The sequence below is a fragment of the Chlamydomonas reinhardtii genome, chromosome 2 (assembly GCF_000002595.2).
Source record: "Chlamydomonas reinhardtii strain CC-503 cw92 mt+ chromosome 2, whole genome shotgun sequence".
Classification (NCBI taxonomy): domain Eukaryota; kingdom Viridiplantae; phylum Chlorophyta; class Chlorophyceae; order Chlamydomonadales; family Chlamydomonadaceae; genus Chlamydomonas; species Chlamydomonas reinhardtii.
This window is the reverse complement of record NC_057005.1, coordinates 539,839-563,087: the sequence shown is the minus strand read 5'-3', so window position 1 is coordinate 563,087 and position 23,249 is coordinate 539,839. Positions and strand designations below refer to the sequence as shown.

The 23,249-nt window shown below is 61.9% G+C and overlaps 5 protein-coding genes across 6 annotated transcripts; 3 read left to right on the top strand and 2 right to left on the bottom strand.

The window, feature by feature from the left end:
* Positions 1-569: 569 nt before the first annotated feature.
* Positions 570-4,881, bottom strand: CHLRE_02g077550v5 (uncharacterized protein). Of its 2 annotated transcripts, none has more exons than XM_043059172.1 (5): positions 4,319-4,881; positions 4,069-4,175; positions 3,666-3,946; positions 3,411-3,530; positions 570-3,287 (listed from the first exon to the last, which is right to left on the bottom strand). In XM_043059172.1, exons 2-5 carry the CDS (start codon positions 4,158-4,160, stop codon positions 1,303-1,305), a joined length of 2,478 nt encoding a protein of 825 aa, XP_042926806.1. In that variant the 5' UTR covers positions 4,161-4,175; positions 4,319-4,881; the 3' UTR covers positions 570-1,302. The 2 variants fall into 2 exon arrangements, with proteins under 2 accessions (XP_042926806.1, XP_001701651.1); XM_001701599.2 differs by having other exon boundaries at positions 4,538-4,881.
* A 468-nt stretch (positions 4,882-5,349) lies between these two features.
* Positions 5,350-7,868, bottom strand: CHLRE_02g077500v5 (uncharacterized protein). Its single transcript, XM_001701598.2, has 6 exons — positions 7,497-7,868; positions 7,287-7,345; positions 6,916-7,015; positions 6,623-6,693; positions 6,433-6,490; positions 5,350-6,280 (listed from the first exon to the last, which is right to left on the bottom strand). The coding sequence occupies exons 1-6, from the start codon at positions 7,551-7,553 to the stop codon at positions 6,209-6,211; spliced, it is 417 nt and encodes a 138-aa protein (XP_001701650.1). The 5' UTR covers positions 7,554-7,868; the 3' UTR covers positions 5,350-6,208.
* A 2,280-nt stretch (positions 7,869-10,148) lies between these two features.
* Positions 10,149-14,315, top strand: CHLRE_02g077451v5 (uncharacterized protein). Its single transcript, XM_001701804.2, has 10 exons — positions 10,149-10,993; positions 11,076-11,131; positions 11,261-11,401; positions 11,580-11,714; positions 11,957-12,085; positions 12,401-12,472; positions 12,677-12,727; positions 12,893-13,002; positions 13,164-13,302; positions 13,422-14,315. Exons 1-10 carry the CDS (start codon positions 10,489-10,491, stop codon positions 13,644-13,646), a joined length of 1,563 nt encoding a protein of 520 aa, XP_001701856.2. The 5' UTR covers positions 10,149-10,488; the 3' UTR covers positions 13,647-14,315.
* Positions 14,316-14,368: 53 nt separating this feature from the next.
* Positions 14,369-17,811, top strand: CHLRE_02g077401v5 (uncharacterized protein). Its single transcript, XM_001701803.2, has 7 exons — positions 14,369-14,990; positions 15,092-15,933; positions 16,064-16,273; positions 16,413-16,478; positions 16,649-16,816; positions 16,983-17,111; positions 17,218-17,811. The coding sequence occupies exons 1-7, from the start codon at positions 14,657-14,659 to the stop codon at positions 17,251-17,253; spliced, it is 1,785 nt and encodes a 594-aa protein (XP_001701855.2). The 5' UTR covers positions 14,369-14,656; the 3' UTR covers positions 17,254-17,811.
* Positions 17,812-17,858: 47 nt separating this feature from the next.
* On the top strand, positions 17,859-23,056 carry CHLRE_02g077350v5 (uncharacterized protein). Its single transcript, XM_043059171.1, has 11 exons — positions 17,859-18,150; positions 18,309-18,416; positions 18,676-18,809; positions 19,164-19,268; positions 19,761-19,818; positions 20,206-20,307; positions 20,511-20,570; positions 20,873-21,007; positions 21,407-21,641; positions 22,011-22,153; positions 22,451-23,056. The coding sequence occupies exons 1-11, from the start codon at positions 18,040-18,042 to the stop codon at positions 22,562-22,564; spliced, it is 1,305 nt and encodes a 434-aa protein (XP_042926805.1). The 5' UTR covers positions 17,859-18,039; the 3' UTR covers positions 22,565-23,056.
* Positions 23,057-23,249: the final 193 nt, after the last annotated feature.

Genomic DNA, 23,249 nt, shown 5'->3' with positions numbered 1-23,249 from the left:
GCCTCGACACATGTAAGGCTCGGGGACGCATGGTTTGGCTGTTGCAAACAATTTCGACATTCTTGCCCCAAGACGCTTGTCGTCGACATGTTTTGATACATGGATGTAAGATATTTAGGGGCCGAGAGCTATACTCGCGAACTGAAGAAAGTCAAGATGTCCATGGACTCACGAGGTCGCTTCTCGCTCCGGCCGAGTTTTCCCTGCCGTCTATTTTTCTACAATAGGTAATTGCAATTAATAATACGTGGCACTCGCGGTTTGTGCCAGTATGGTACTTTTTGTCGACACAGGCACACACGCACGCACGCACGCACGCACGCACGCACGGACAGGGGCAATCCTGGGGGGCTTCGCCCCCCCTGGATCGCTTCGCTCAGGGGGCTCAGCCCAAAAATTGTGACTCGTGTGCTGACGATCGACACGCGTGCCTGAAGGCTAATGTGCATTACGCATATACAGAACGAAACGGCTCGGGTACCGCTTTCGGCTGTGTTTCCCCAAGCATGCGGCACCACCGGTGGCGGCTGTCAGGATGCCTATGAGCAACTGTAGGGGACGCCAGATTGTAACTTGTGAGTTTACATCACCTTTCCTCGCCGCTTGCCGCGGACCGCATTGCTAGCGCCGTAGCCTATGTGCACAAGTCACAACGGGTCACGATATCCATCTAGGTTCATGATCATTATGTTGACGCGCCTCACCCTCCTGCATCCAAATGTTACTACTGCATCCCGAGAGGGGTCCCTGACGCGGTCAAAGAGTTAGAATCAATCGAGGTCATGATATGTCATGAGGAGTCAGGTGCTATGGTATTCTGCACGTGCGCCGGCGCGCGCATCATGCTGCTACGACATTAAGCCCAGATCTGCTACCGTCCTCCTGCCACCTGGCGCCTTCTAATGTTTGCAAGCCACCTTGTCGGTGGCGCTCTAGTCACGATGTACGACGACCCAAGCTTTAGACCTTATCAACTAATCACTAGTTCCCATCTCTAGCGCAACGATACGTCTCGGGTACAGATCAACCCGCAACAGTGTTACCCGCGTCGTCTCGCAGGTGCGCGCGCCTTGTCAGCCCCCCCAGGAATCCTCCACACCCGTGTCCGCCACGGGCAATATGCCTCCGCTCGCTCTATGTCGCCCGCTACAGACGCTGCGCTCAAAACTGACAAGAACGGCACATGGGCCGCACCACCTGACAGCTGCCCATGCTCAAAGCAACCGCCGTCACCATGACAGGAGGCGTGCAGCCGAGGCGCAGTACAGCCGCCGAGGCGCAGCAAGCCCTTCGGGGATCGTTTTACCGCCCCCCGGGCGCTGCTGCCCCGCCCTGGCTCGCGCCAGGCACGCGGATCTGCACGTCGCTGGGGCTGGCCGAGGGCACAGACAGGTCGTCGCGCAGGCTGCCAGCCGCCAGCGGGCGGTTGAGGTCGCCGGCGCTGCCCGAGGACACGCTGGTGGCGTACTTCTGGCTGCGCCGGCGGCGGTACCAGGCGGCCAGCACCAGCAGGGCCAGCAGCAGCACCACAGCGGGCACCACGACGGCGGGCACGACCACGGCCGCGTCCACGCCGCGCGACCTGGACTCCTGCTCCGACACCCAGATCAGGCGGCCGTCGGCGGAGGCAGACACGTAGCCGCGGAAGCAGCCGTTGTCGCCAGTCACCTCCACCACGCAGCTGTTCGCGGGCTGGTCGGGCGACACACCCTGGCGGCACACGTCCGACAGGCTGAGCGGGCCCTGCACCTCGAAGGACAGGCTGGTGGCGGCGGTGGTCGAGGTGACGGTCCAGGTGGCGCCGCTGGTGCGGTCCAGGGCGAGGTTGGCCTTGGGGCGGACCTGGCCGCGGGTGGAGATCTGGTCTACGGCGGCGGCAGACAGCTGGATCTGCACGTCCACGTTGCGGCCGGGCGGCGAGGGCGGCACGCAGGTCGCCGAGGCGTCGGCGGGCACCAGCGCAAAGTCAAACACGGCCGAGGCGGACATGGTGTTGTAGCGGGCGCTGCGCACAGCCAGGCACGAGTCGGCCAGCGGCTTGGGGTTGCTGCACGCGGGCGCGGGAGGCGGCGAGCCGGAGGTGCAGCTGCTGCCGTCCGCGGGCTTGATGAACACGTCAGTCTCATCGAAGAACACCATCGTGTACACGTTCTTGGAGCGGACCACCGCGGCGCAGGCCTTGTTGCCCTGGCCGGGCAGCGCGTTGCGCGCGCACAGCGCAGAGAGGCCCTGGGCGCTGGCAGGCAGCGTGACGTAGAAGTTGGTGGTGCTGGCGCCGGCGGGGCCGTAGGTGAACGTCAGCGCAGCGAGGGTGCCAGTGGCGACGTTGCCGGGCGTGATGACCTGCTTGCCGTTGTTCACGGCCAGCTCGTGGCCCACAGCCACCTGGCTGGCCACTGAGGGGTCCAGGTACAGCGACCAGGTGCACACGTCGGCGCAGTAGCCGTACTTGCAGGCGGCGTCGTTGTGGTTGGCCAGCAGGAAGTTGAAGGTGGTGGAGGAGCTGCTGCAGGTCTTCTCGTAGTAGGCCAGCGACATGGACGACTCGGAGGCGGGCACGTTGGTGGGGGGGTTGCAGGTGCCCGGGGGCACGGGCGGCACCACGCTGGTGGGCAGCGCCAGGCCGCTGGGGCAGCAGAAGCCGTCCTCGCTGTGCAGGTAGTAGGCGCAGCCGCCCTGGGACAGGTCCGACGAGGAGTCGCACAGGTCCTTGCCCGGGTTGCTGTCGGCGGACAGGCGCACGGTCACGGTGAGCGGCAGGCCCACGGCACCCAGGTCGTCGGCCACCAGGTTCAGGTTGTCCACCACCAGCGAGCGGTAGGAGGCGGTGTTGGGCTCGTTCCAGGACGAGGTGGAGAAGCCCACCGACTTGCCGTCCAGCTGCACCGCGGTGATGCCCAGGTCCGTCACCTTCATGTCCAGGTACGACAGCTGCGCGTGGCAGCAGTCGTGCACGCCGTCCGCGCGGCAGCTGCCGGTGGCGATCAGGCGGAAGTTGTACGAGACGTACTGCTGGCCGGCAACGGTCTGCGCCGCCGACACGCCCTCAAACTCCAGCTTGAAGGGGCTGTTGTCCAGGCTGGCTGCGCACTGGAACGCGCTGCCGGCGGGCGGCACGAAGTTGGACTGCAGGTTGGAGACGGTGATGGTGGTGGGGCAGCAGGCGTTGGGGTTGGCGCTGGTAGCGCCCTGAACGACCAGCTCGCACAACCCGGGGATCGGCGCCAGGCCGGGGGGCGGGCACAGCGAGTCCGCGGCACCCTCCACGGTCACAGCCACGGGGATACCTGAAGTGTGAAGAGAAATGGCGCGCGGGTCAGGCTCGAGGGACATGTAGCGCAGGTAAAGCAATCTGGCAACCTGAGCAAGACGTGAGCCCGCAATGTCACAGCAAATACAACACAACTTACTGTTCTTGGCGTCATCCACGCGCAGGTTGACGGAGCCAAGCTTCAGGCCAAACTCGCCCTGCTCCGTGTTGGCCAAACGCTGGCCGTTGAACGAAACATACTTGACCTTCAGAGTAGGATCTGCGCACGGAATGCATTGCAACGTCAGGCGCCTGATCCATTCCCCGGGCCACGCTGATGGCGCACGAAGGTGCTTCTCCCTTGCCCCAACCAGTGTCCCACATAAAACACACACCTGCCGCGCCCCACACCTACCAACGTCCACCCAGATGTTGTCCGCGCTGGCCGTGCAGCACTGAGCATCATCCAGGCCAGCGTTGCAGAGGTGGTTCGAGTGGAACTGGTAGAAGAAGGTGGTGTAGGTGCGCCCGCCGAATAGCTGCTGCGTGCTGTTCACGTAGGTAAGCCCATACGGGGAGGCATACGAGTCCGCCTGGCAGCAGTTCCCGTTGTTATTCGCACAGAGCGTTGGCTGCTCCGTCGGCACCAGGTATGACGCCACGCTACTGAGGTCCTGTTTCAAGAGCCGCGTGAACCTGCGAGGGATGCCGGGTTTAAGGTCAGCGATGCAACAGGCTCTCCAAGAAAGTCGCTCTCCCATATTTCGTTGACACCAGCGTCGTCAATTGTGTATACATGGCATTCCGGGGAAGCTCACCTCGGCACAAACTCAAGACCACTTTGTGCACTGACGAAGCCTGCTGCAGCCAGGCATAGCCCGCAGAGGACGAGAAGCGCGCGGATCCTCATGGCCACGCGTTAGGCCTGTAGATGCACACAGGCCCGCAACTTGTTCAGCAAGCCCCTTTCGATTTGCGCTGACTGGGCCGGCTGGTCAGCCCGCCCCCTGGCCCGGAAGACCCTTGTGCTTGCAAGTCAGCTGCAAACACTAAAATGAAGCAGCTGACCTGACCGGCCTCTAAAAAGAGCTTGCGGGTGAAGGTCGTGTGCGTTCAAAGCGAAGGGCCAGCGCCGCAACCATACATGCCAGTGCGCTTATGTGCCCCTGTCTATATATAACTTGACTGCTTGAGCAACTTTGTTGGCCGGGACCGAAGAACTGGCGCTCGCGATGGGCCCTCTCGAGCTACGGGCTGTTCCAAAACAACAGCTCCCCGACCCCGCACCTGACGGCTCCGCTCCACTGGGCTAATGGACGTAAGCTCCGGTGGACTTTGTGAACCGGTTTAGCTAAGGAGTGAAGAGAGCTGGAGAAGGACCGCGGAAATGGACCGGTCGCAGAAAATGTGGTGTGGCTAAAGAGAGCGCGGAGGGAGGAGGAGATGCGAGGTATGCTTTGCACCGTTGGGTGGGCAGTGCTTCTGCAGCCTCGCCCGGTTTAGGTTGACACTGCTCTCGCTCGGCCGGCGTGGTCGACCTTGCGACGCCGCTACTTACCCGGCGCCGTACGCCGGCTACGGGCGCGTGTTGGCAGGCCCAGCTTTGCAGGCCCGAACATACCGTATTTTGGTATCATTTCGATAGTCTATGTTGCGACGAAGCTCTCGCAGTTCAGAAACGCACTCCTGGCACCGGCAATCCGGCCGGCATCCGCGCTACTTCTGACGCACTGTGTTCACGCGGCCGTCTTTGACGGGTGCAAGCACATCACATTGCTCTGGAATGAATAGTGAACGTCCACGGCACCTTGAGTGCGGTGGGGAGGCTTGCCAACTGCCGCGCGTGCGGCCAGCTCCAGCTCCAGGCCCCGCAGTCCGCGGCTCGGCGGCGTGCAAACGTCGCCGCCCCCAGCCCCCCAACCCCAACTTCCCGTGGCATGATTCCTGTTACGCGTGCGCTTCAAAGCTATGATCGACATACTTGGCTTCCGCCTTCCAGCGTCTAACTGCTTGGGGCACAGCGCCTCAGTGGCACAGTCTCACAAGCAGGGGCTGCCAGGCAGGAGAGTGGGAACTTTGGGGATGGGCGGTCATAGGATTAAGGCCAGGGGTGCCCCTGAATCCCTGATTAAGGCCTCGTGACTCTCCCCGAAGGACAGGATTGGAAATTCGTGCTCACGGAATTCATGGAGCTGAAACCGCCATTGGTACCCTATAAGGCTGAAGGATGGGCAAGGTACCGGTACCGCATTCTCTTCGTACGGCCCCTGGTACCCAAATGGCAAGACAGCTGATGCTGCTCAAAGAGACCTCTCCCCAGACACCCTTGCCTGCCACAGAAAGGCTGCGCTGGCATTTCAGCTGAGCGCCCCGGCGCCTTCTGTAGTCCAATCACAGCTGCCCCAGATGCTACCGCAAGACGGCGCGCACCCGATGACGCTGGCAATCAGTGCAGCATGGGCCTCTGGCCTACTCCGGGTGCCTACCGCCAACACTACTTCTTTGCCCAGGACCCGCTAGGGTCAGGGTAGCCGCACAGCGGCATTCGCCAGATGGCACTCGAACCAGCGGCGCAGTACAACACCCCATGGCGACACATAGATTTGGCCCACGCGACCTGGCACAGACAGATAGGCAGGGCTACAGCCGTTGACGCCACGCCGGCCACGAGGTCCTGCCTACAGCATCCTACATGCATCACAACGTTCTCCTCGTCCGCTATCCCTACCCAGCTCGGGGCTAGCAAACATGCGGGGGCACCCATCCGCTCACAGTGTCCTACGGTATCTCAGCAAATCGTGTCCTGCCATGGCATTACCGGCTGCCAGGAAGCACCCCGCCTCATCCGAGCCGTCAACAACATTGCGATGATGACCTGCATAATTTGCAGTGCCTTGACTGCTCAGCAGCACAGGCTCACGCAGGAAGTATACCGCAGTGTGCATGCGCTCCTGGCCTTTACATGGCCTGCTGTAAGTATCTCCGAATGAGCTGCTCCACGTTTTCGTCAAACAGCTCGCACTTGATGACCTGTGCATGAGGTTCAGCGGCGTGCGTGCTGTTTCCGGCGGCTCTTTGACAGCTCGTCTCGCACCACAACCCTGGCACTGCTTACCCCACCAGCATACACACCGCATCTCACTTGCCGACCCCAACAACTAGCCCGCCCAACCCCAGCTTGCCTGCTCCGTCTCGTAGAATGGGTTCTTCATGACGTAGTCCGAATACAACTCGTAGATGCTGCGTGCAGCATGCTCCCAAACGTTATTGAGAAAGAGATAACACATCAACAGCCGGTCGGCCACGCCCATCCACGTAGTACAAAGACGGGAGCGAGAACACAAGGGATGGTCACGCCGGAACGGAACTCACCGCTGCAGCAACGCCGGTATGAAGGACGCGTGCGGGTCCACCACCAGCAGGAACTTGGTGCCCGTCAGCGTCTGTGGTGGGGAATTGCAGACGGGGTGTGCACGCCGCCGCCGGTAATCACAGGTTAGGCTGGTGTGCTGGAGCAATACGGTTCACGATACGGTGTGCAACATCATGCAGATCGTGCACCTCTACACTCACCTGCCCCAAAGCCGGTGACCGTTCCTGCCACAGATACCCGCACACCGTGGCAACCGCAGTCATGCGTGCTTACATAGCTAGCTGCCGCGCACCTGGAAGCAGTGCAGGTTGAAGGTGTCCGCTTCAAGCAGCTCGATGCCGGTGCAGCCCGGCACGGGGCTCAGCTGCTGCGCAATGGCGTGCAGCGAATGCCTGCAGGCCCAGGCAGCCGCATGGGTTCGCTATCGAGGCCATCCGCATGTCGAAGGTACATCTCATCTTGCCCAATAGCCCACACAAGTGCAACACCCGCCCTACGGTGACTGGCATTGCAACTGGCATTAAACTTGTCATAGACGCAAGCTGCACCGCTCGCCGTCCTAACCAGCCAGCCACAGCCAGCCAAGTCAAGGCCCAGCTCCTATGGCCGTCAAAGGTGCTCACGCTGAAACCATTGCTCCGCCAAGCCATCCTGCCTCCTCACCAGATGCTGGCCAACCGCAATGAGTCATTCGTGTCGACTCGCGCAGCTTCCGTGAAGTCCTGGATATGTAGACACGGCGGGTGGCCGAGGCGTTCAATGGGGGCACGAGGGCTAGGAAGCCACACGCGTGGGTCGGGGGCCCCAACTCTCCCCGTCCTTCAGGCGCGGCTCGAGGTCACGCCACTGTTCCGAACACGCCCATACATTTACCCGATTGTAGATGAGACCACCAGACTTGTTGATGACGTAGAGCGAGTACACGGACATAGCGCTTGTCGAGAGGTGTTTTGTGCCTCGGCCCCTGGGGCCGCAGGCCTACCAAGTATATTAACAGTTGCCAAATAGAGTAAAAATTTGCTTGGCGTGTCAAGAACGGCAAATTAACTGACTTCCGCGCCAACCTGCGCGCCAACTGTTGACTTATTATCCCACAGCTGAATGCTGGGCTTTAGGCTTATTTTATCTTGTCATTGACTGTGTTAACTTGATTGACCTTGATTGATTGATGTTACAAGTTCATGCTCGTAGATTGGTCCAAACGAGCCAGGAAGCTCATGGACCGCCAAAACTAGTCTCAAAAGGATTATTCAAAAAGCAAAACAGTTCATGCAATAATATATCTAAATTGGTCGCGCCGTAAGGTCGTTACGTCGCAGCCTTATCGCGTGAATGACACGCGCTAAACCCCTCTGGTCACCACTGGCCATCGCGTCCATCATAGTCGCGGGAATCACCTCCCACAGCGTGCTTCTGATATCATCGTACGCCTTGCACTCAAGCAGCACATGCCTCTCATCCTCTACATGCTCCTCCCCATCAGCGTGGCAAAGCGGACATACTCTCTGTGCTCTCTCCCTGTGCGCACCCTGCGCACCGCGTGGGTTGTTAGCCTCAATCATCCACACGCCCATCCTGAATCTCATCATGGAGACATGCCATGCTCGAGGAATGTAGATTTGCGTGTGCCGTGTTTCCCCCATCCAATGCTTGTAACGACATATCTTCACGCCAGGCTTGACCCCTGCTTGCGTCACAAAATCCCGTGGATTAACCTCTAACCTGTTGCTAGCCCAGTCCTCCTCAAACTTCTCGCGTACCTTCCCCATGAGGGAGGCAACATCCAGTTCTTGCGTAGTAATGCGTGTAATATTGGCCTCGATATCAGCTGCCTCTCCACTGAAACGGTAGCCAAGGCCAACCATCAATAACCGCAGAACTTTAGCCCCCCACGTGTGCGTGGGCGGCGTCGGTAGGTTGCTCAACACCGCTCGTATCTCCTCCTTAAACGCCTGATGGTAAACAGTGCCGGTTGCCTTAACCAGTTGGTTCCAAAAACGGAAAACAAGCTCAGCCCAATGCACGTGTAGTGGCATGCACCCAAGCTCTCGAAAGAGCAGTTCATGTGTTGGTTTCTGGGCTCCCACCACTTCCTTCATGAAATCCATCTGAATGCGAACCATGCCATGCTCTAGTGCTCGATCAAACGCTCCATATCTTTGACCGTCAACTGGGGACGCATTGAACACTTGGAGAAGCGCGTCTGGTGCCCACACTTGTGCACCGTAAGATAATACCGCACGCACCTGAGCGTTAAAGCACCGCATAGCTACCGCAGGGACCATAAGCCCCTTCTTGCGTAACTTCCGTCGTAGTGCATGCATAGCTCGCTCACCCGATGCACGTAACTCTTTGCAACAAGATTCAAACTTAAAACTGGGGCCGTAATACAGGCCAAGGTACCGCGCTCTACGCTTCCAGGGAAAGAAGCGAAGTGCTTCCAGCCCTTGCTGGTATTCCCGCATGTACACCGGCATGGGGCTTGGCTCCTGCCGTAAATAACGCCGAAAGGTGGCTGACGAATGCACACCCAGCACTTCTGACTTTGTAACATTCACACGCATTCCGAAAGCCTCACAGAACTCACGTAGTGTTGTCAGCATCTGGAGCATCCGACGGTGTGTTGTCGCAAACAAGCTTAGATCATCAGCGTAAAAGAGCAAGGGCAAACGATGTCCGTCAACTACTGGGCAATCCCCGGCCGCCATCATGGCAGGATCTAATTCGTCTTTGGCTGCCAGATAGTCTGCGTATGCCTCAACAAACAGCCCAAAAAGTGTGGGGCTCAATGGACAGCCTTGTTTCACGCCAGCCGTTGACTCAAAAGGGTCACCGGTACGTCCATCTACGCGTACGCGTAACATCACTTTCTCGTAAGCTTTCTTCAACGCTTCCAGCATGGCGCCGTGTACTCCTCTCTCTTCCAGTCTTTGCCACAACAAATCCCTCGGCACTCTGTCAAACGCCTTTTCAAAATCGATCTGACACACGAATAATGCTTGCCCCCTGCCCAATTGTGTCGTTTTGTACTTGTCCGTGAGGTGTCGTAGCACAAACAAATTGTGAATCGTGCCCCTCTTTCTGCGGAAGCCGCCTTGATAAGCACAACGCGCATCACAGGTTTCCCCCCACGTACTGAGACGCCGCTCCAACAGGAAGGCGTAGCACTTGGCCAGCGCTCCTCCCACCGCCAGTCCGCGGTAATTGGACATGTCCGAAACGTCACCCTTCTTGTGGATGGGCGTTAAGGACGTCTCACAAAACTGCCTAGGGTAGTCGCCGCTAATGCGTATGTGCTCAAAGAGTGTCAGCAAAAACGGCGCAAGCACATTAAACTCTTTTTCCGTCTTCAATTTCCCGCGTGGCGTACTTGTAGCACTCTGCAGGTACGCGGTCTGATTGACCTTGAAGCCAGGACGAGTGCGTTGCATTGTCCATGGCGATTGAATCGCGAGTGCATGCGGTGGCGAAACCCCAGAGACCTCGGCTCATAATTCCTGGCATACCCAGTGACCTAAACACATATAACACGCGATCGTGATTAACGCTGACCTGACAGCGCACAAGAATTGCTGCACATTCCGCAACGGCTTTAGCGACCAGAGTTCAGTCGTGCCGCCGACACTTCCAGGACCATTAGGAGAGTCAAACCCCTTGATATAAAGCTGAGGGAGTCCACAGGGGCCTCGCTGTGACCTTCGTGCTGACCATTCCGCCGACTCATGTCCCCGCAACGTGGGCGCGGGCTCTTGGCGGGGCCTTAACGGGCCGTCCGCCGAGCGCTGCAATAGCGGCTGCAAGCCTAAGAGGTACCTCTCAACTCGACTCGCTTCGCACGGTGGCCGTGATCCCACCAGCTAGTCTGATGACAGGCAGCTGGTTTACACGCTGGTTCTCCTCCGAGCCAGCAGCGGGCTCCACCGCCGCAGCCGCTTCCGCCGCTTCAGACACTCAAGATGCGCCTAAAGGTTGCTTTTCCCACAGTTATAAGGATGCGCATGCGCACCAATACAGCCAAACAGTAGCAGTTGATGCCTGTGCCGGCTCAACAGCAGCTGCAGCTGATGCTGCCTTACGCACCAGCGCTGCACAAACTGCAGCCCACGCGACGAGGCTGCGGCAACACGCACCACGCCTAGCGCATGAGGTACTCAACAACGGCCAGGCCATTAAGCACACAGCGCGCCACGCCGGCCACGCGGTTGCAGCAGACGGGACCCGGCTGTACGTGGATGTATACGAAGTGGGGGCCTCGGACGGCAGCCGCAATGCAGCTGCCTTGGGGGACACGGCAGCAGGGCCAGCTCAAGCGGATTGCGCTTCTGCGGCAGTGGATGAGGATGGTGTGGCGAATGTGCTGTGCATCATGGGTAAGAGCCGCGAGCAGGGTGCGACGGCGTGTTAAGCTGTCGTCTGGTGTGAGGGCTGACGTGAAGTTTGTCGCTCTGGCAGGGTTTGCGGCTGGGCGTGACGGCTGGCTGCCGATTGTTCACCACTGGACGCAGCAGGTGCGACCGTTGTCCTATGGGACTTTAGGTGCGGGGCTGAGGGCGGCCGAAAACCTTGATGTGTGTCATATGGATAGGCCGCAGAGGACTGGCTCGCGAGGAACTGACATCCCACAACTCGACCAACAGGCCGGCTCGGAGCTTCTGCACCGCATCAGTCGTGTGCGTTTCGCTGTGTACGACAACCGCGGCATCGGCGACAGCGACAGCCCCGAGCCCCGGGCCGCCTACTCGACCGCCGTCATGGCTGCGGACGCAGTTGCAGTCCTGGTGCGTGTGCATCGCGTGTGTTGGGCATTCGCGTGTGTTGGGCGCTCGGTGGGCTGTTGAAGATCATCACCAGATAGCCTGGTTTGCGCAGAAGTGTTGTTCGCCCAGGTTGCTGCACTGTATGAAGACGCGTAAGAAATGGCGCCGACCTGCGTGTACTGTCCACTGTCCCCGGCAGGACCATCTGGGCTGGCAGCGGGCGCACGTGGTGGGGTTCTCCATGGGCGGCATGGTGGCGCTGAAGCTGGGGGCGGCCGCGCCGCAGCGCCTGCACTCGCTCACTGCCCTGTCCGTCACTGGCGGAGGTTGGCAGGTGGGGCGACTGGGTAAATCCGGGTTGCCAGCGAGAGCCGTCCGCTCCATTGTGGTTCGTGAGATGGAAGTGTTGCCCGTTGTTTCCCGTAATCCGCGGTGTGCATGTCTTCGGTTGTGCCGCATTGACTCAGCCTTCTGGCGGATCGGTGGCCTGCTCCCGCCGCGCGCCATAAGTCATGCACAACCTTGGCTCGGTTGCACCTAACCACGTCTCCTTCTCCTCCCCTGGCCGCCGACCAGATCATCCCCACCAAGTGGCGTGCGCTCAAGCTGCTGCTGTGGGCGGCGATGGCGCGCACGCCGCACCAGCGCGCCCACGCTGACGTGCACTTCCACTTCAGCCGCGACACACTGCTGGCGCAGGTCGAGGTGAGCAAGGCGTGGCTGTATGTTTGTTTTCAAGAGCACAAGGATAACAAAGCGCAAAGACGTGTGTTTGTATATATGTGTGTGTGTGTGTGTGGTTGTGTAGTATTGTAGGGCTGCTCAGTGCGGGGCTGTGCATGGGCTCGTTTTGCTGCTACGGTTAGTATGGTCCGTCTTGTCGTGATGTGGTGCTACGGCTAGACTGCTTACTCAGGTCCGACGGGGAGTGGATTGGCGCTAGCAAGGTCATAGGGCGACTGACCCCATTGACGTGTGCCTAGTAAGCGCGAAAATGCTTGGTGTGTCTGTACTATGCAGGCCGCAACGCTGGGGTCCGATGACTCCAAAACGCCGGCTGCTCATGGTATGGCGGCAGCTGCGGCTGCGCAGGTGCGTGCTGCCTTTTCTCCGCCTTTTGCTTGCCTTCGGAGTCAAGAGGTTTAGGGGGGGGGGCGCGAAGCCCCCCAAAAACACCCCTGTCCCGTGCGTGGCTGCATGCGTTCGTTCGTTCGTTCGTGGTGCGGGCCGCTGGTGCGTGCGTGCGTGCGTGCGTACCGTACACCGTCCCTGCACACGCATGCCTACCGGCTGTAGGCGCGGCGTGTGGAAGAGGCCCTGGTGGACGAGTACGTCGCGACCAGCCAGGTGCGTCAGTGGGACAAGGCCCTTTTCGAATTTCACATATGTTTGCTCAGTACCCAACTAACATCATAAGTTGTCGACACTCAGCTCATGGGCAAGCAGCACTCAGTAGCTTCTCAAATGTTGCCGTGTGCCCTGTTGACCTCCGCTGTGTGCCCCTCGGCGCAGATGGGCGCCCCACAGCCGCACTGCGGCCTTGTGGGCCAACTGCACGCCGTGTGGAACCACTCGCTGACGGCGGCGGAGCAACACCGCGTCAGCGAGCTGGTGGCGGACGGGTGAGCGGCGGCACACGCTGGCAGCAAGGGGGGCGGGCGATCGGCGCGGGTGTTCCAGGTCTGAAGCGGGCAGGCATCCCGCACTTCGCTTGCCGCACCTGACCCACATCGGTTGGCATGTTCACGTGTGCCGCGCCTGGCGCCTGGCGCCTGCGCTGCAGGGTGCCGGTCAAGCTGGTGCATGGCTCCCACGACCTCATGGCGCACTGGCAGTACGGCGAGCGCACCGCCAAGCAGCTGCGAGCTGCCTTCATCCTCATAGACGGCGGCCACTTCATTGCGCGGGAGTGCGCAGCCACCGTAAGCTGTGCGCATCAAAGTTGGACTCCATGTGTAACCGTGTTCCACGGCTGCTAGAGTTGGGCGACAGCGCTCGTCGCTTGAGGCATGTCCCTGTTACCCCTGTGCCCACTCTGCAGGTCTGCATGCACTTAGCGGACTCCATCGTTGCGTCGGGCGCCGTGGGCTCAGCGGCTGCGGATCCTGCGAAGCCGCAACCACATGTGCTCCGGCCTGTCTTATTGGGTGCTGGTGTCAGCGACGACACTGCGGCACAGGTGGCCCTCGATGCGGCTGGTGCTGCGACGGCGGCACCGCCTGCTGTCGGTGCCATGACATCATGTCAGGCCCTTCCCAGCACGTGACCTAAATGACCTGGGTACACTTGTGGGCAGTCTCAGCAGGATGTGCACAGCGCAAGTGAGCGCGTTCATCGTGAACTATGGTAAAAAACTGATGCGATGTGGCCGGATGGCAAGCACTGCGCGGCATGCCGGTGACGGATGCGAACATTGCAACGGTGTGTTCCGTAAATTCAGTGCTTAGCCACAAGGCTAGCACGTATGTAGGAATGAGGGGTTGAAAGGGCCAAGGACCGCAAGAACAGGGGGGGGGGCTGCTAATGCGCTTTCACGATGGGCCGCTTGCAGGAGGCGCAGTGGACGTAGTGTCGCATTTATTGCTGCATTAGCTTAAGCCCAGTTCATTACAACGTCTGTGAGGGATGTGGTTTAAGTACGAGGGTTCTAAAGTTCCCGATGTTCCGGCCGCGGGTGGGACTGGACGCACAACGGGACAGCCTCGGCAGACGGCTGACGTCCGTTTAGGGCCGCAGCTATGGCCGATCGCGACTGGGGGCACCTGATGTAGCGCTTGCACACGGCAGGTGCAGTCCTGACATAAGCTTAATGGATGGGGGGGGTTGCGGAGCGGTTATGGTTGGGCGCGTGCGGTGCGAGAGCAGCAGGGGGGGCTGAGTCGTGGGCTGAGTATCGTGTGGGGGCTCGGGGACGGGGGTGTAACTGCCGAAGGGCCTAACCAACTCTACTCTTGAAGCTCAGGTAAACATTTGGGCATCAATTCATGGGGTAACTTTTGGCGCAGAAAGGTTGCGCAGCATCCCGGCCATGCGTGCCCGAGAAAAGCAAGGCCGTTGTGGGCATTCGTTCGTTCCGCCACACTTCTGCATATTTTGATTCCTCAACTCAATTGCACCTGCTAAGACTTTTCAGCGGAGCAGGTTTCTGGACATTGACCGCAACTTGTGAACGGCCTCTGCCTTTGAACCATACCAGGCTCTCAAGCGGTCCCTAGATACTGAAAGGGCGTATCGCTCGCCCATTAGCTTGGGCCTCCCTGCGGAAGGGCAGGATCAATGGCTGAAGACAAAGCCAGGTCCTCGGGCACGGCGGAAGACGTGCTCGAGCGCGTCAAGAGTCATGACTTCCTGGTCAAGTGCCTGCGCAAGGCCAAGTTTTCCGCGGACCTGCTGCAGGATACAGTCGACGCGTGCGAAATCAACGATTTGAACGCGCTTGTCCTGGGCTCGGGTCTGCTTAGCGTGTCGGAGGCGTCAGAGCAGTTGTTCTTGATGACGGACGAGGCGAGCGCGGTGGTCCAGGTGTGCCGCAAGGAGTGCTTGCGCGCTGGGGTCAACTTCGGTGACGGAGCCAAACTGACGGCGGAGGAGCTCGCTGAGGTGGACGAAGGTGCGTTTTACGCTGAAATGAAATTGTCCCAGCGTTATGGACGCGCGAGGCACCAGGCTTGACCGTTTGGCTGACCACTGGCCAACTCCTTGCCCGCACAGAGCCCGAGCCTGTGCCAGCAGCACCAGCGCACACCGGCGCGCACCAACCGGGACGCGCTCACTCTCACACCCGTATATCGCCGGGGAAGACACAGTCACCAGCAGCGCTCCTGGCGCAAGCGGGCGCGGCGAGCCAACCAGCTGCTGCTGCTGCACCGGCTGCACCGGCGCCGGCTGCACCAGCGCCGGCTGCAGCGGCTGCGCCAGCGCCCTCTGCGCCGCCCGCTGCACCGGCTGCGTCCACTCCCGCGCCGGCTGCAGCATCAGCACCGGCGGCCAGCCCTGCCGCGGAGCCCGCTCCGGCGCCTTCTCCAGCACCGCAGCAAGCGACCCCGCCTCCTGCAGCCAGCTCCAGCTCGGCGACGCACGCGGACCACCCGGACCCCAACTTCCTTATAAAGCCACCGGTCGCGGCAAGCGTCGCGGCGGCAGCGAGCACGCCAGTAGCGGCCACGCCGCACAGCGCACGGCACAGCCACATCCCCCGCCCGGCTGCCGCAACGCCTGTCACGCCGGCAGCAGGGCACGCCACGCCCCGGGAACGCCCGGCCGCAAAGCCTGCGACGCGCGCTTCGCCCTCAACAACCATCCCAACACCCATGGCGGCCGCAGCAGCACCCACGCCGTCCATGAACGGCAAGCACACGCCTGCGGCAGGTCTGGCGGCTAGCAGCGCCAGCTCGTCCAAACCGCCGCGGCCTGGCTCGGCCCCATTGACGGCGCGGGGACCGGCGGTGACGCCTTCCTCGGCCGCCGCCAAGGAGCGCCCCGCCTCAGCTATGCCCACGCAGACGCCGCCCGCGCGGCTGCCTTCTTACGCGAGGGCGACGGCCTCGCACAAGGTGGGTCTCAGCCTATTTCTTAGCCTATTGTTACGGTGTTGTCCAAGACGTCTTCCTTTGTGTACGCGCCCCACGCTCCACATGCAGCTTGATGGATTTGAACCGATGCATTCTGTCCCCCTTGTTTCAGGCGCGCCTGCTTAAGGAGGACACGGACGTGCCGTCGACCTCGTCGCCCCCGCCGCCGGTGACATTCGCCAGCACTGCCAAGCCGCTGCGGCGAAACTTTTATTCCATGCCGCGCCCTTCCAGCGCTACGCCCGAGGAGAAGAAGGAGCCCAAGAAGCCCATCTTCGACAACATCCGCAGCAGCTTGCTCCGGCCCACGGCGGCGTTCCTGGTGGGTGTGGGGTTTGCTGGTCGTGGCAATGCATCCTCTACAGTATCTCCGTCTGAGATTATGGGTGGGGTGCTAACGATGCCAATGCGTTTGAGTCCATCCAAACGGACCCTACCGACTGGACGTGTGCTGGCTGCAGGCGTGGACAGCGGGCAAGTCCAAGGCGAGCAAGGAGGCCGACCTCAAAGCTAGCCAGACGCTGCAGGTACGCTGCCTTTCCGCGTACAAGCACCCTCTCCTCCGCGAGCGACTGTGCAGGATCTGAATCAGCACTGAGGCATGAATGGTTTTGCAAACACGTCTGCATACGTGTGCAAAATGTGTGAGCCAATGCGCTCGCTGTGAACAACTATACCTTGTCCTCTTGCGCTATAGGCGGAGTCCTCCAAGGCCACCAAGGGCAGCAGCCCTGCGATGACCAAGTCGATGCCGGGAGCGGCCTCCAGCCCGGGTGCCGCCGGCGCCAAGGCCGGGACGCCGGAGCCGTTCCGCCTGGCGTCCATGGAGCGGCACCAGAAGGCGCAGGAGGAGCTCGCGCGCAAGGTGGGTGGGGGTCGCGGTGCAAGTCATGAGCAGAGGGCAATGGAAGGCCTTGAGGGCCGCCGGGCGTAGTGGCTGCACGTGCATGCAAGCGTGTTTATCCGCAAGCAAGAGGGCTATTGTATCTGGACTATCTCTGGCTGACTTGGTGGACGCTTACCCCTTGCAGCGGGAGGAGAAGGCGCGCCAGGAGTCCAGCATCCCGAAGTTCAAGGCAACCCCGGCGCCCAGCGTGGCGACGGGCGGCCCAGCGAGCGCTTCAAAGACGTCGCCGAAGCGGTCCTCCGCGGCGCAGACGGTAGGTCGCTACCCTTTACCGCCTGGTTTCGTCTGCACGTGGTTGCATGCTCCGCTTGTTCCGTCTTAACGTTGCAGCATCTGACTTCGTCTTCGCCTACCTACAGGATGTGTCGTCCACGTTGGCTGCACCGCAGCCATGAGCAGCTGCCGTGCAGGCAGACCGCGCCGTGGGCCATTCGAGGTCGTACGAGCGTGAGATGGCTATCAATGGGCAGGCGCCGAATGCTGTATGGCGAATAGGGCACTGCAGTGCGTAACAAGGTCGTCAAGAGGGGAATGTCATTCGTCTCAGGTGAAGCTGAAGGTATGGAGGCACATGAGCGGGTGCGGGTGCGGAGCAGCGGCTGCGCGAGTAGGTCATGTCGAGCGCGCGCTCGTACAGACGGTACTGTGTATTCTCATGTAGCTTAGGTGAAGCCCCGGCTTTCGAATGCGGGGAAGCGGCAGGCGAGGGATGGCGACTACCACTGCGGAGTGAGGATAGATGCCGGCAGGTGCGGGCCGCACCGGCCTGCCCGCATACGGCTTGCCCGGAGGGATTTGGATTTTTTCGGAGAAGCGCATAGGCGCCATTTGTGTAGCATGTAGTATGTGCCACCGGCACGCCGCATGCCGATGTACGGTGGAGGCGTGAGGAGGCGTGAGGTGGAGGGCATGGGAGGTGAAATGACGCTGCTCATGCAATCCCAGCGCGCCTTTCCATCCTTACCCTAAGTTGTTGTCCCCCATCCAGTGAGCATTGGCACAAAAGTGCTGCAGTAGACAAACCTTCCTTTGAGTTGTACTAGTTGCACGAAAACGCGATGCTCGCTGGCAAGCTCCGGGCCCCAGCTTCCAAGCAGGCCTGCCCCACTCAGCGTCTTGCTACTCCCCGCATTTCCAGCCGCTGTGCCCGCCAGCAGCGACTGCAAGTGAACGCTGTCGCCATGGAGGCCCCGTCTACGTTGCGCACCTACCAATACAGCAAGCTTAACCCAGCGGAGCTGAAGCAGGTTCTGGCTCGTCCTCGTATTGATTTCACCTCAATCCTAAACACTGTGAGTCGCGCAAGCACCACAACATATGCGGCGGCTTGTCCTGAGGGTTAGATTTGATTAACATGATTTGGGCATATCGAGTAAATTATGTGGGCGCGATTTGTAGCGGCATCGGGGGCTGCACCGGGATTTCACCAAACCGCGCTCATTTCGCGCAGGTCTCGCCTATCGTGGAGAACGTTCGCGCAAACGGCGATGCGGCCGTGCGCGAGTATACGGCAAAGTTCGACCGTGTGAACCTGGACTCCGTGTGCGTGCCCATCGAGGTGTGGATGGGCGGGGCACTACGTAGTCAGGGCCCACGTGTCATACTTCGTGGCAACCTGTTGCGCTGCCCATGAGGGCATAAGGGGTGACGTATAGGTCGTCTGTTTGCTGCCCAGTGCAGCCTGGTGGGCCGGGTGCATGAGACGCGCCACGCCGCTGCGACGTGTGACCCCTCCTCATGCCGCTTCCCTCGCACTGTGCCGCGCTGCTCCATCCGACCCATCTCTGCCGCTGCCGCTGCCGCTGCGCTGCCTGCAGGACATCCCTGACCCGGTGCTGCCTGCCGAGGTGACCCATGCCTTCGACGTGGCGTACAACAACATCCGTGCCTTCCACACGGCGCAGCAGTCCGCGCCCATGGAGGTGGAGACCATGCCGGGCGTCAAGTGCAGGTGCGGGCGCGGGCGCAGGGAAAGGGCGAAAGGGAAGGTCGCGGGGGAGAGCCTCTGGCGTAAGGGGGGTTCTGTATGGGGGTGAGGATTTGAAGCGGCTCAGGTGCAGGGGAGGGGAGGGGCGGAGGCTGGGGAACAGGGGTAACTTGTGGTGGGAACCTGAAGTGGGTGGGAAGAAACAGGATCAGAGCTTTGTGGGCTGCGGTGGAGGAAGCACAGCCGGGTAGTAAGGATCCCGCACTCTTGCGCCCTTGCTTCTGGGCAAGCATTGCCGAGCCGCACCAGCGCTGGTCCAGGGCGGTCAGCGACAACTGCATCCCATCCGTGCCAAACCCCATCCGTGCCGCCCCACAGGCGTGTGACCCGCCCCATCAACGCTGTGGGCGTGTACGTGCCCGGTGGCACAGCGGTGCTGCCCAGCTCGGCGCTCATGCTGGCAGTGCCCGCTGGCATCGCGGGGTGAGCGGGCAGCCGGCTGCGGCCAGGGATCCGCTCGGGAGCGGGAGGGCTGGGAGGGCTGGGAGGGCTGCGAGGGCGTGTTGGAAGGCGGCGGGGAGGGGGCAGTTCGAAACATGGCGAGGCAGTGGGTGAGTGGGCCCATGTGGACATGATAGTTGGTTTGTAAGAGCCGGAAAGGGTTGGACGCGAGTGGAGTCTGGAACGTAGCCATTGCGGGGGGGGGTGCTAGGATGTTTGGAAAAGGGGGGGGCAGGAGGGCCATGGCTGTTAGCATGCGCGCTCGGCGGCATGCACGCTGGGACGGCGAAGGACAAAGTAGGCAGCCTGTGTGCATCAATCAGGCTGTGCCCGGGCTGCCCACACCCGCTCGCCCCAGCTGCCCCCGCACCCTGTGGTGTTCACGTATGCCCCACGTGTGCCGCACGTGTGCCGCTCGTGATCATGCTGACTCGGACTGCCTGCTGCGCCACCCCCCCTCCCGCACGTGCGCAGCTGCGGCACCATCGTGTTGGCCACGCCGCCCCGCCCCGACGGCACCATTACGCCCGAGGTGAGCGCGCGGGAGGCGGGAGCACACATGGCGGCGAGCGGCAAGGCGCCGCACAGCAGGGATAGGGGGGACTGCACACGGGGGGGAGGGTGCGCTCGCCAACGGTGCGTGTGGCATGGCTACGGATGTGTGAGCGCTGCTTTAGGCCGCGGGCAGATGAGATGGGGAGTGCAGGGTTCCGGGCTAGTTGGACACAGGCGGTGGCGTGCAGGTGCGGCGTCCCGGTGCGGATGTGCGGAGCGCAAGGACTTGCAGCCCAGGCGCCCGCGCATACTCCACCTGTTGTCGTTGCCTCAGCTGGGCCAAGTGACCGCACCACGCCCCGCCCACACGCGCACTCACACACCCTGCTGCTCCCTCCATCGTGCTGCGCCCCACTGCGGGCAGGTGCTGTACTGCGCCAAGAAGGCGGGTGTGACCCACATCCTCAAGGCCGGCGGCGCGCAGGCGGTGGCGGCCATGGCCTGGGGCACAGCCTCCTGCCCCAAGGTGGGCCTGAGGGGGGGCTGCTTGGGGAGAGGGCGTCCTTAAAAGGTCGCCAGTGTCAAATGGTGCTGGCCGTGTGTACGGAATCGGTGCCTCCACGCTGTGGCCACAGCCCGCTGGCTGCAGCTCGCACCGCATACGCAGTTTTGACCGCCTCAGGGTCTGCCCGTTTCGACGCACGCACTCCCGCACGGCTGTTGGCGCAGGTTGACAAGATCCTGGGTCCCGGCAACCAGTACGTGACGGCCGCCAAGATGCTGCTGCAGGTGCGTGCGTGTGCGCGGGTGCGGGTGCGCTGGTGCGTGCGAGTGTGTGCGTGTGCAGGAGGGGATGAGGAGGGGATGAGGAGGGCTGGGGACCCGTGGAGACTCGGGGTCAAGGACAAGGAAAGAGGGAGGGCACATCTCAGGTCCGGGACGGCTGTCGATAATGAGGGCGGCCGCACCCCGCCGCGTAGCCCCCGAATTCCCCTGACCCAAACTCACGCATGCGCGCCTCAGCCGCACGCCCCCCCCGCGTCCCACTGTCCCAACCACGCAACTCCCCTGCCGCCGCCCCGCTGCCACAGAACTCTGAGGCCATGGTGGCCATCGACATGCCGGCCGGCCCCAGCGAGGTGCTGGTCATCGCGGACGCCGGCGCCAGCCCCGTGCACGTGGCCGCCGACCTGCTCAGCCAGGCCGAGCACGGCCCCGACAGCCAGGTGCGGGCGCACGGGGGCAGGAGGGGCAGGAGGGGCAGGGCGGGTAGCCGTTGGTGGAAGTCGGAGTGAATGTAGTACAAGGGGAGTGGGAGGAGGGGGAGGGCGCACACAGGGGCGGTCCGAATGGATCACGGAGGAGTGTACTGGGAGGAGAGGGGGTCAGAGGGGGTGTGCGGGAAAGATGATGTGGGCTGGGGGGGGCGGGGGTTAACGTTGGCTGAGAGAGAGGCCTGGGGAGCGGGCTGGGTACACGGCATGAGTGTGGGGCTGCAGGCCGCATGTGGGCACATGTGGGGCGCTCATGGCTTCAAGTGCAATGGCCTCAGGAAGTCCGTAGTAAAGCTTCGTGTGCAACACCCATCACCGCCCGTCGCCATCTTGTCGCCGCCATCACCGCAGGTGGTCCTGGTGGCGCTGCCGGGTGTGGACCTGGCGGCGGTGTCGGCCGAGGTGGACCGCCAGTGCAACGCCCTGCCGCGCAACGAGACGGCGCGCAAGGCGCTGGGCCACTCGTATGTGGTGCAGGTGGCGTCGCGGGCCGAGGCCATCCGCTTCAGCAACATGTACGCGCCGGAGCACCTGATCGTCAACGTGGAGGACGCCGAGGACTGGCTCAGCGAGCTGGACAACGCGGGTGAGAGAGGCGGGGCGTGCAGGCGGGGCTTGCGGGCAAGGGTGGGCCGGCGGGGGCGGGGAGGGGCAGGGGGCGAGAGCTGTGAGAGGCGTGGACGGTTTGGGACAGCCATCGCCACGTGCCTGTGGCTGTGCCAGCACCAGCGCGCAGTTGACCGGGCAGGCGCGGGCGTGGCGTCCGTTATGTGCGCACATATTGCCGGCTTTTGCGCCGTGCTCCTGATTCATTAGTTCCCTTACCTCGAAAATGCACTTACGTTGCCCACGACCCGCACACACGCGCACGGCGTAGGTATCGGTCCGTAACTGCGCACGCGTGTTTGGCGGCTTTGTTCCGTTTGTTTTGTGTTTAACACGCGCACATCTGCAGGCTCTGTGTTCCTGGGCCGCTGGACGCCCGAGTCGGTGGGCGACTACGCCAGCGGCACCAACCACGTGCTGCCCACCTACGGCTACGCGCGCATGTACTCGGGCGTCAGCCTGGACAGCTTCACGAAGAAGATGACTGTGCAGGTGTGCAGGGAGGAGGGAGGGAAGAGGCGGCAGGGGCCCGGGGGAGGGGGCCGGCCGGGGGAGGGCTGGGAGCGAGGGCAGGAGGGCGATTGGGGATGAAAAAATGAAGGACGGGTGCTCGGCGGGGAGTGTGAACGGGGTCGAAGGTGCGATGACAGGTGGAGTGGGCGGCAGTGCGCGGAGGTGTTGCGGTGCGCAGCTCGGCCGGGCCCTTCCCCACCTGGGCATGCAAGCTGCCGACAGCTTCCCGCTCTCCTACCCGTCAGACTGCATCCCTGCATCTTTCTCCCCGCACAGAACCTGACGTACGAGGGTCTTCAGAACCTGGGCCCCAGCGTGGCCAAGATGGCGGAGATCGAGGGGCTGGACGCGCACCGCCGCGCAGTCACCCTGCGTTTGGGCATGCAGTAGGAAGCTCTGCAATGTGATGAGGGCGGATGGGCTGAGGACTCGAGAGGTGACCGGAGGGGGGCAGCTGAGGTGCTGCAGTGCTGCGCGAGCGGTGTGCCGTGACGGTGGCGCAGGAGGAGGAGGATGGATGTGTTGGGGCTTGGAGCTGGGGTGCACCGGGGCAGGGGTCAAGGCGGCGGCAGCTGGCAATGCCAGGCGTTGCGCTGCTGGGGTGCTGGGAGACGGGATACTAACTGCGAAGAATGGCCGCGAGGTTGGGGGTGTATTGCGACGTTCGTGTGTGCGGCCGGTGACGCTTGCTTGCTGGCTGGCGTGGACTCGTGGAGGCGGAGTACATGTGGATCCGGGTCTCGGGAGCATGGCTTCAGAAGAGATCGCTGAACTTTCAAGGCAACGATGCGCATGCAAGTTGTGGAGCAAGGGGTGAGGCATGTGCAATTGCTTCACGCACAGAGCGGCACCCGGGAACTTGGTGTGTAACCACTGCTCACATGCGAGTCGCCGAGGGCCCGCCAGCGGGCGACAGAAAAGCAAGCGTCCCGCATGGAATGAAGGAGGATTTTGCAAGGCAGGACGCAGGCACCTGGGAGCTAGGATGGGGATCTGCGCGAGAACTCGGGGAGAGGGTGCAGGCGCGCCTGCGAGTGCGAGGGTGCCAGGCGTGGCAGTCCAGGGGCCGAGACAG

Bases quoted from the DNA above. Each gene is read 5' to 3' on its own strand.
- CHLRE_02g077550v5 (XM_043059172.1), bottom strand. From the start codon at position 4,160: ATGAGGATCCGCGCGCTTCTCGTCCTCTGCGGGCTATGCCTGGCTGCA. The intron at 3,531-3,665 runs GTAGGTGTGGGG...TTCCGTGCGCAG, and splicing joins CAACATCTGGGTGGACGTTG to ATCCTACTCTGAAGGTCAAG. The intron at 3,288-3,410 runs GTAAGTTGTGTT...TTCACACTTCAG, and splicing joins CGTGGATGACGCCAAGAACA to GTATCCCCGTGGCTGTGACC.
- CHLRE_02g077350v5 (XM_043059171.1), top strand. From the start codon at position 18,040: ATGGAGGCCCCGTCTACGTTGCGCACCTACCAATACAGCAAGCTTAAC. The intron at 19,819-20,205 runs GTGAGCGCGCGG...CACTGCGGGCAG, and splicing joins ACGGCACCATTACGCCCGAG to GTGCTGTACTGCGCCAAGAA. The intron at 21,642-22,010 runs GTGAGAGAGGCG...GCACATCTGCAG, and splicing joins CAGCGAGCTGGACAACGCGG to GCTCTGTGTTCCTGGGCCGC.
- CHLRE_02g077500v5 (XM_001701598.2), bottom strand. From the start codon at position 7,553: ATGTCCGTGTACTCGCTCTACGTCATCAACAAGTCTGGTGGTCTCATC. The intron at 7,016-7,286 runs GTGAGGAGGCAG...CTGGGCCTGCAG, and splicing joins TTGCGGTTGGCCAGCATCTG to GCATTCGCTGCACGCCATTG. The intron at 6,281-6,432 runs GCAAGCTGGGGT...CCTCATGCACAG, and splicing joins CATTCTACGAGACGGAGCAG to GTCATCAAGTGCGAGCTGTT.
- CHLRE_02g077401v5 (XM_001701803.2), top strand. From the start codon at position 14,657: ATGGCTGAAGACAAAGCCAGGTCCTCGGGCACGGCGGAAGACGTGCTC. The intron at 16,479-16,648 runs GTACGCTGCCTT...CTTGCGCTATAG, and splicing joins AAGCTAGCCAGACGCTGCAG to GCGGAGTCCTCCAAGGCCAC. The intron at 16,817-16,982 runs GTGGGTGGGGGT...TACCCCTTGCAG, and splicing joins AGGAGGAGCTCGCGCGCAAG to CGGGAGGAGAAGGCGCGCCA.
- CHLRE_02g077451v5 (XM_001701804.2), top strand. From the start codon at position 10,489: ATGACAGGCAGCTGGTTTACACGCTGGTTCTCCTCCGAGCCAGCAGCG. The intron at 11,132-11,260 runs GTGCGACCGTTG...CTCGACCAACAG, and splicing joins TTCACCACTGGACGCAGCAG to GCCGGCTCGGAGCTTCTGCA. The intron at 11,715-11,956 runs GTGGGGCGACTG...GCCGCCGACCAG, and splicing joins TCACTGGCGGAGGTTGGCAG to ATCATCCCCACCAAGTGGCG.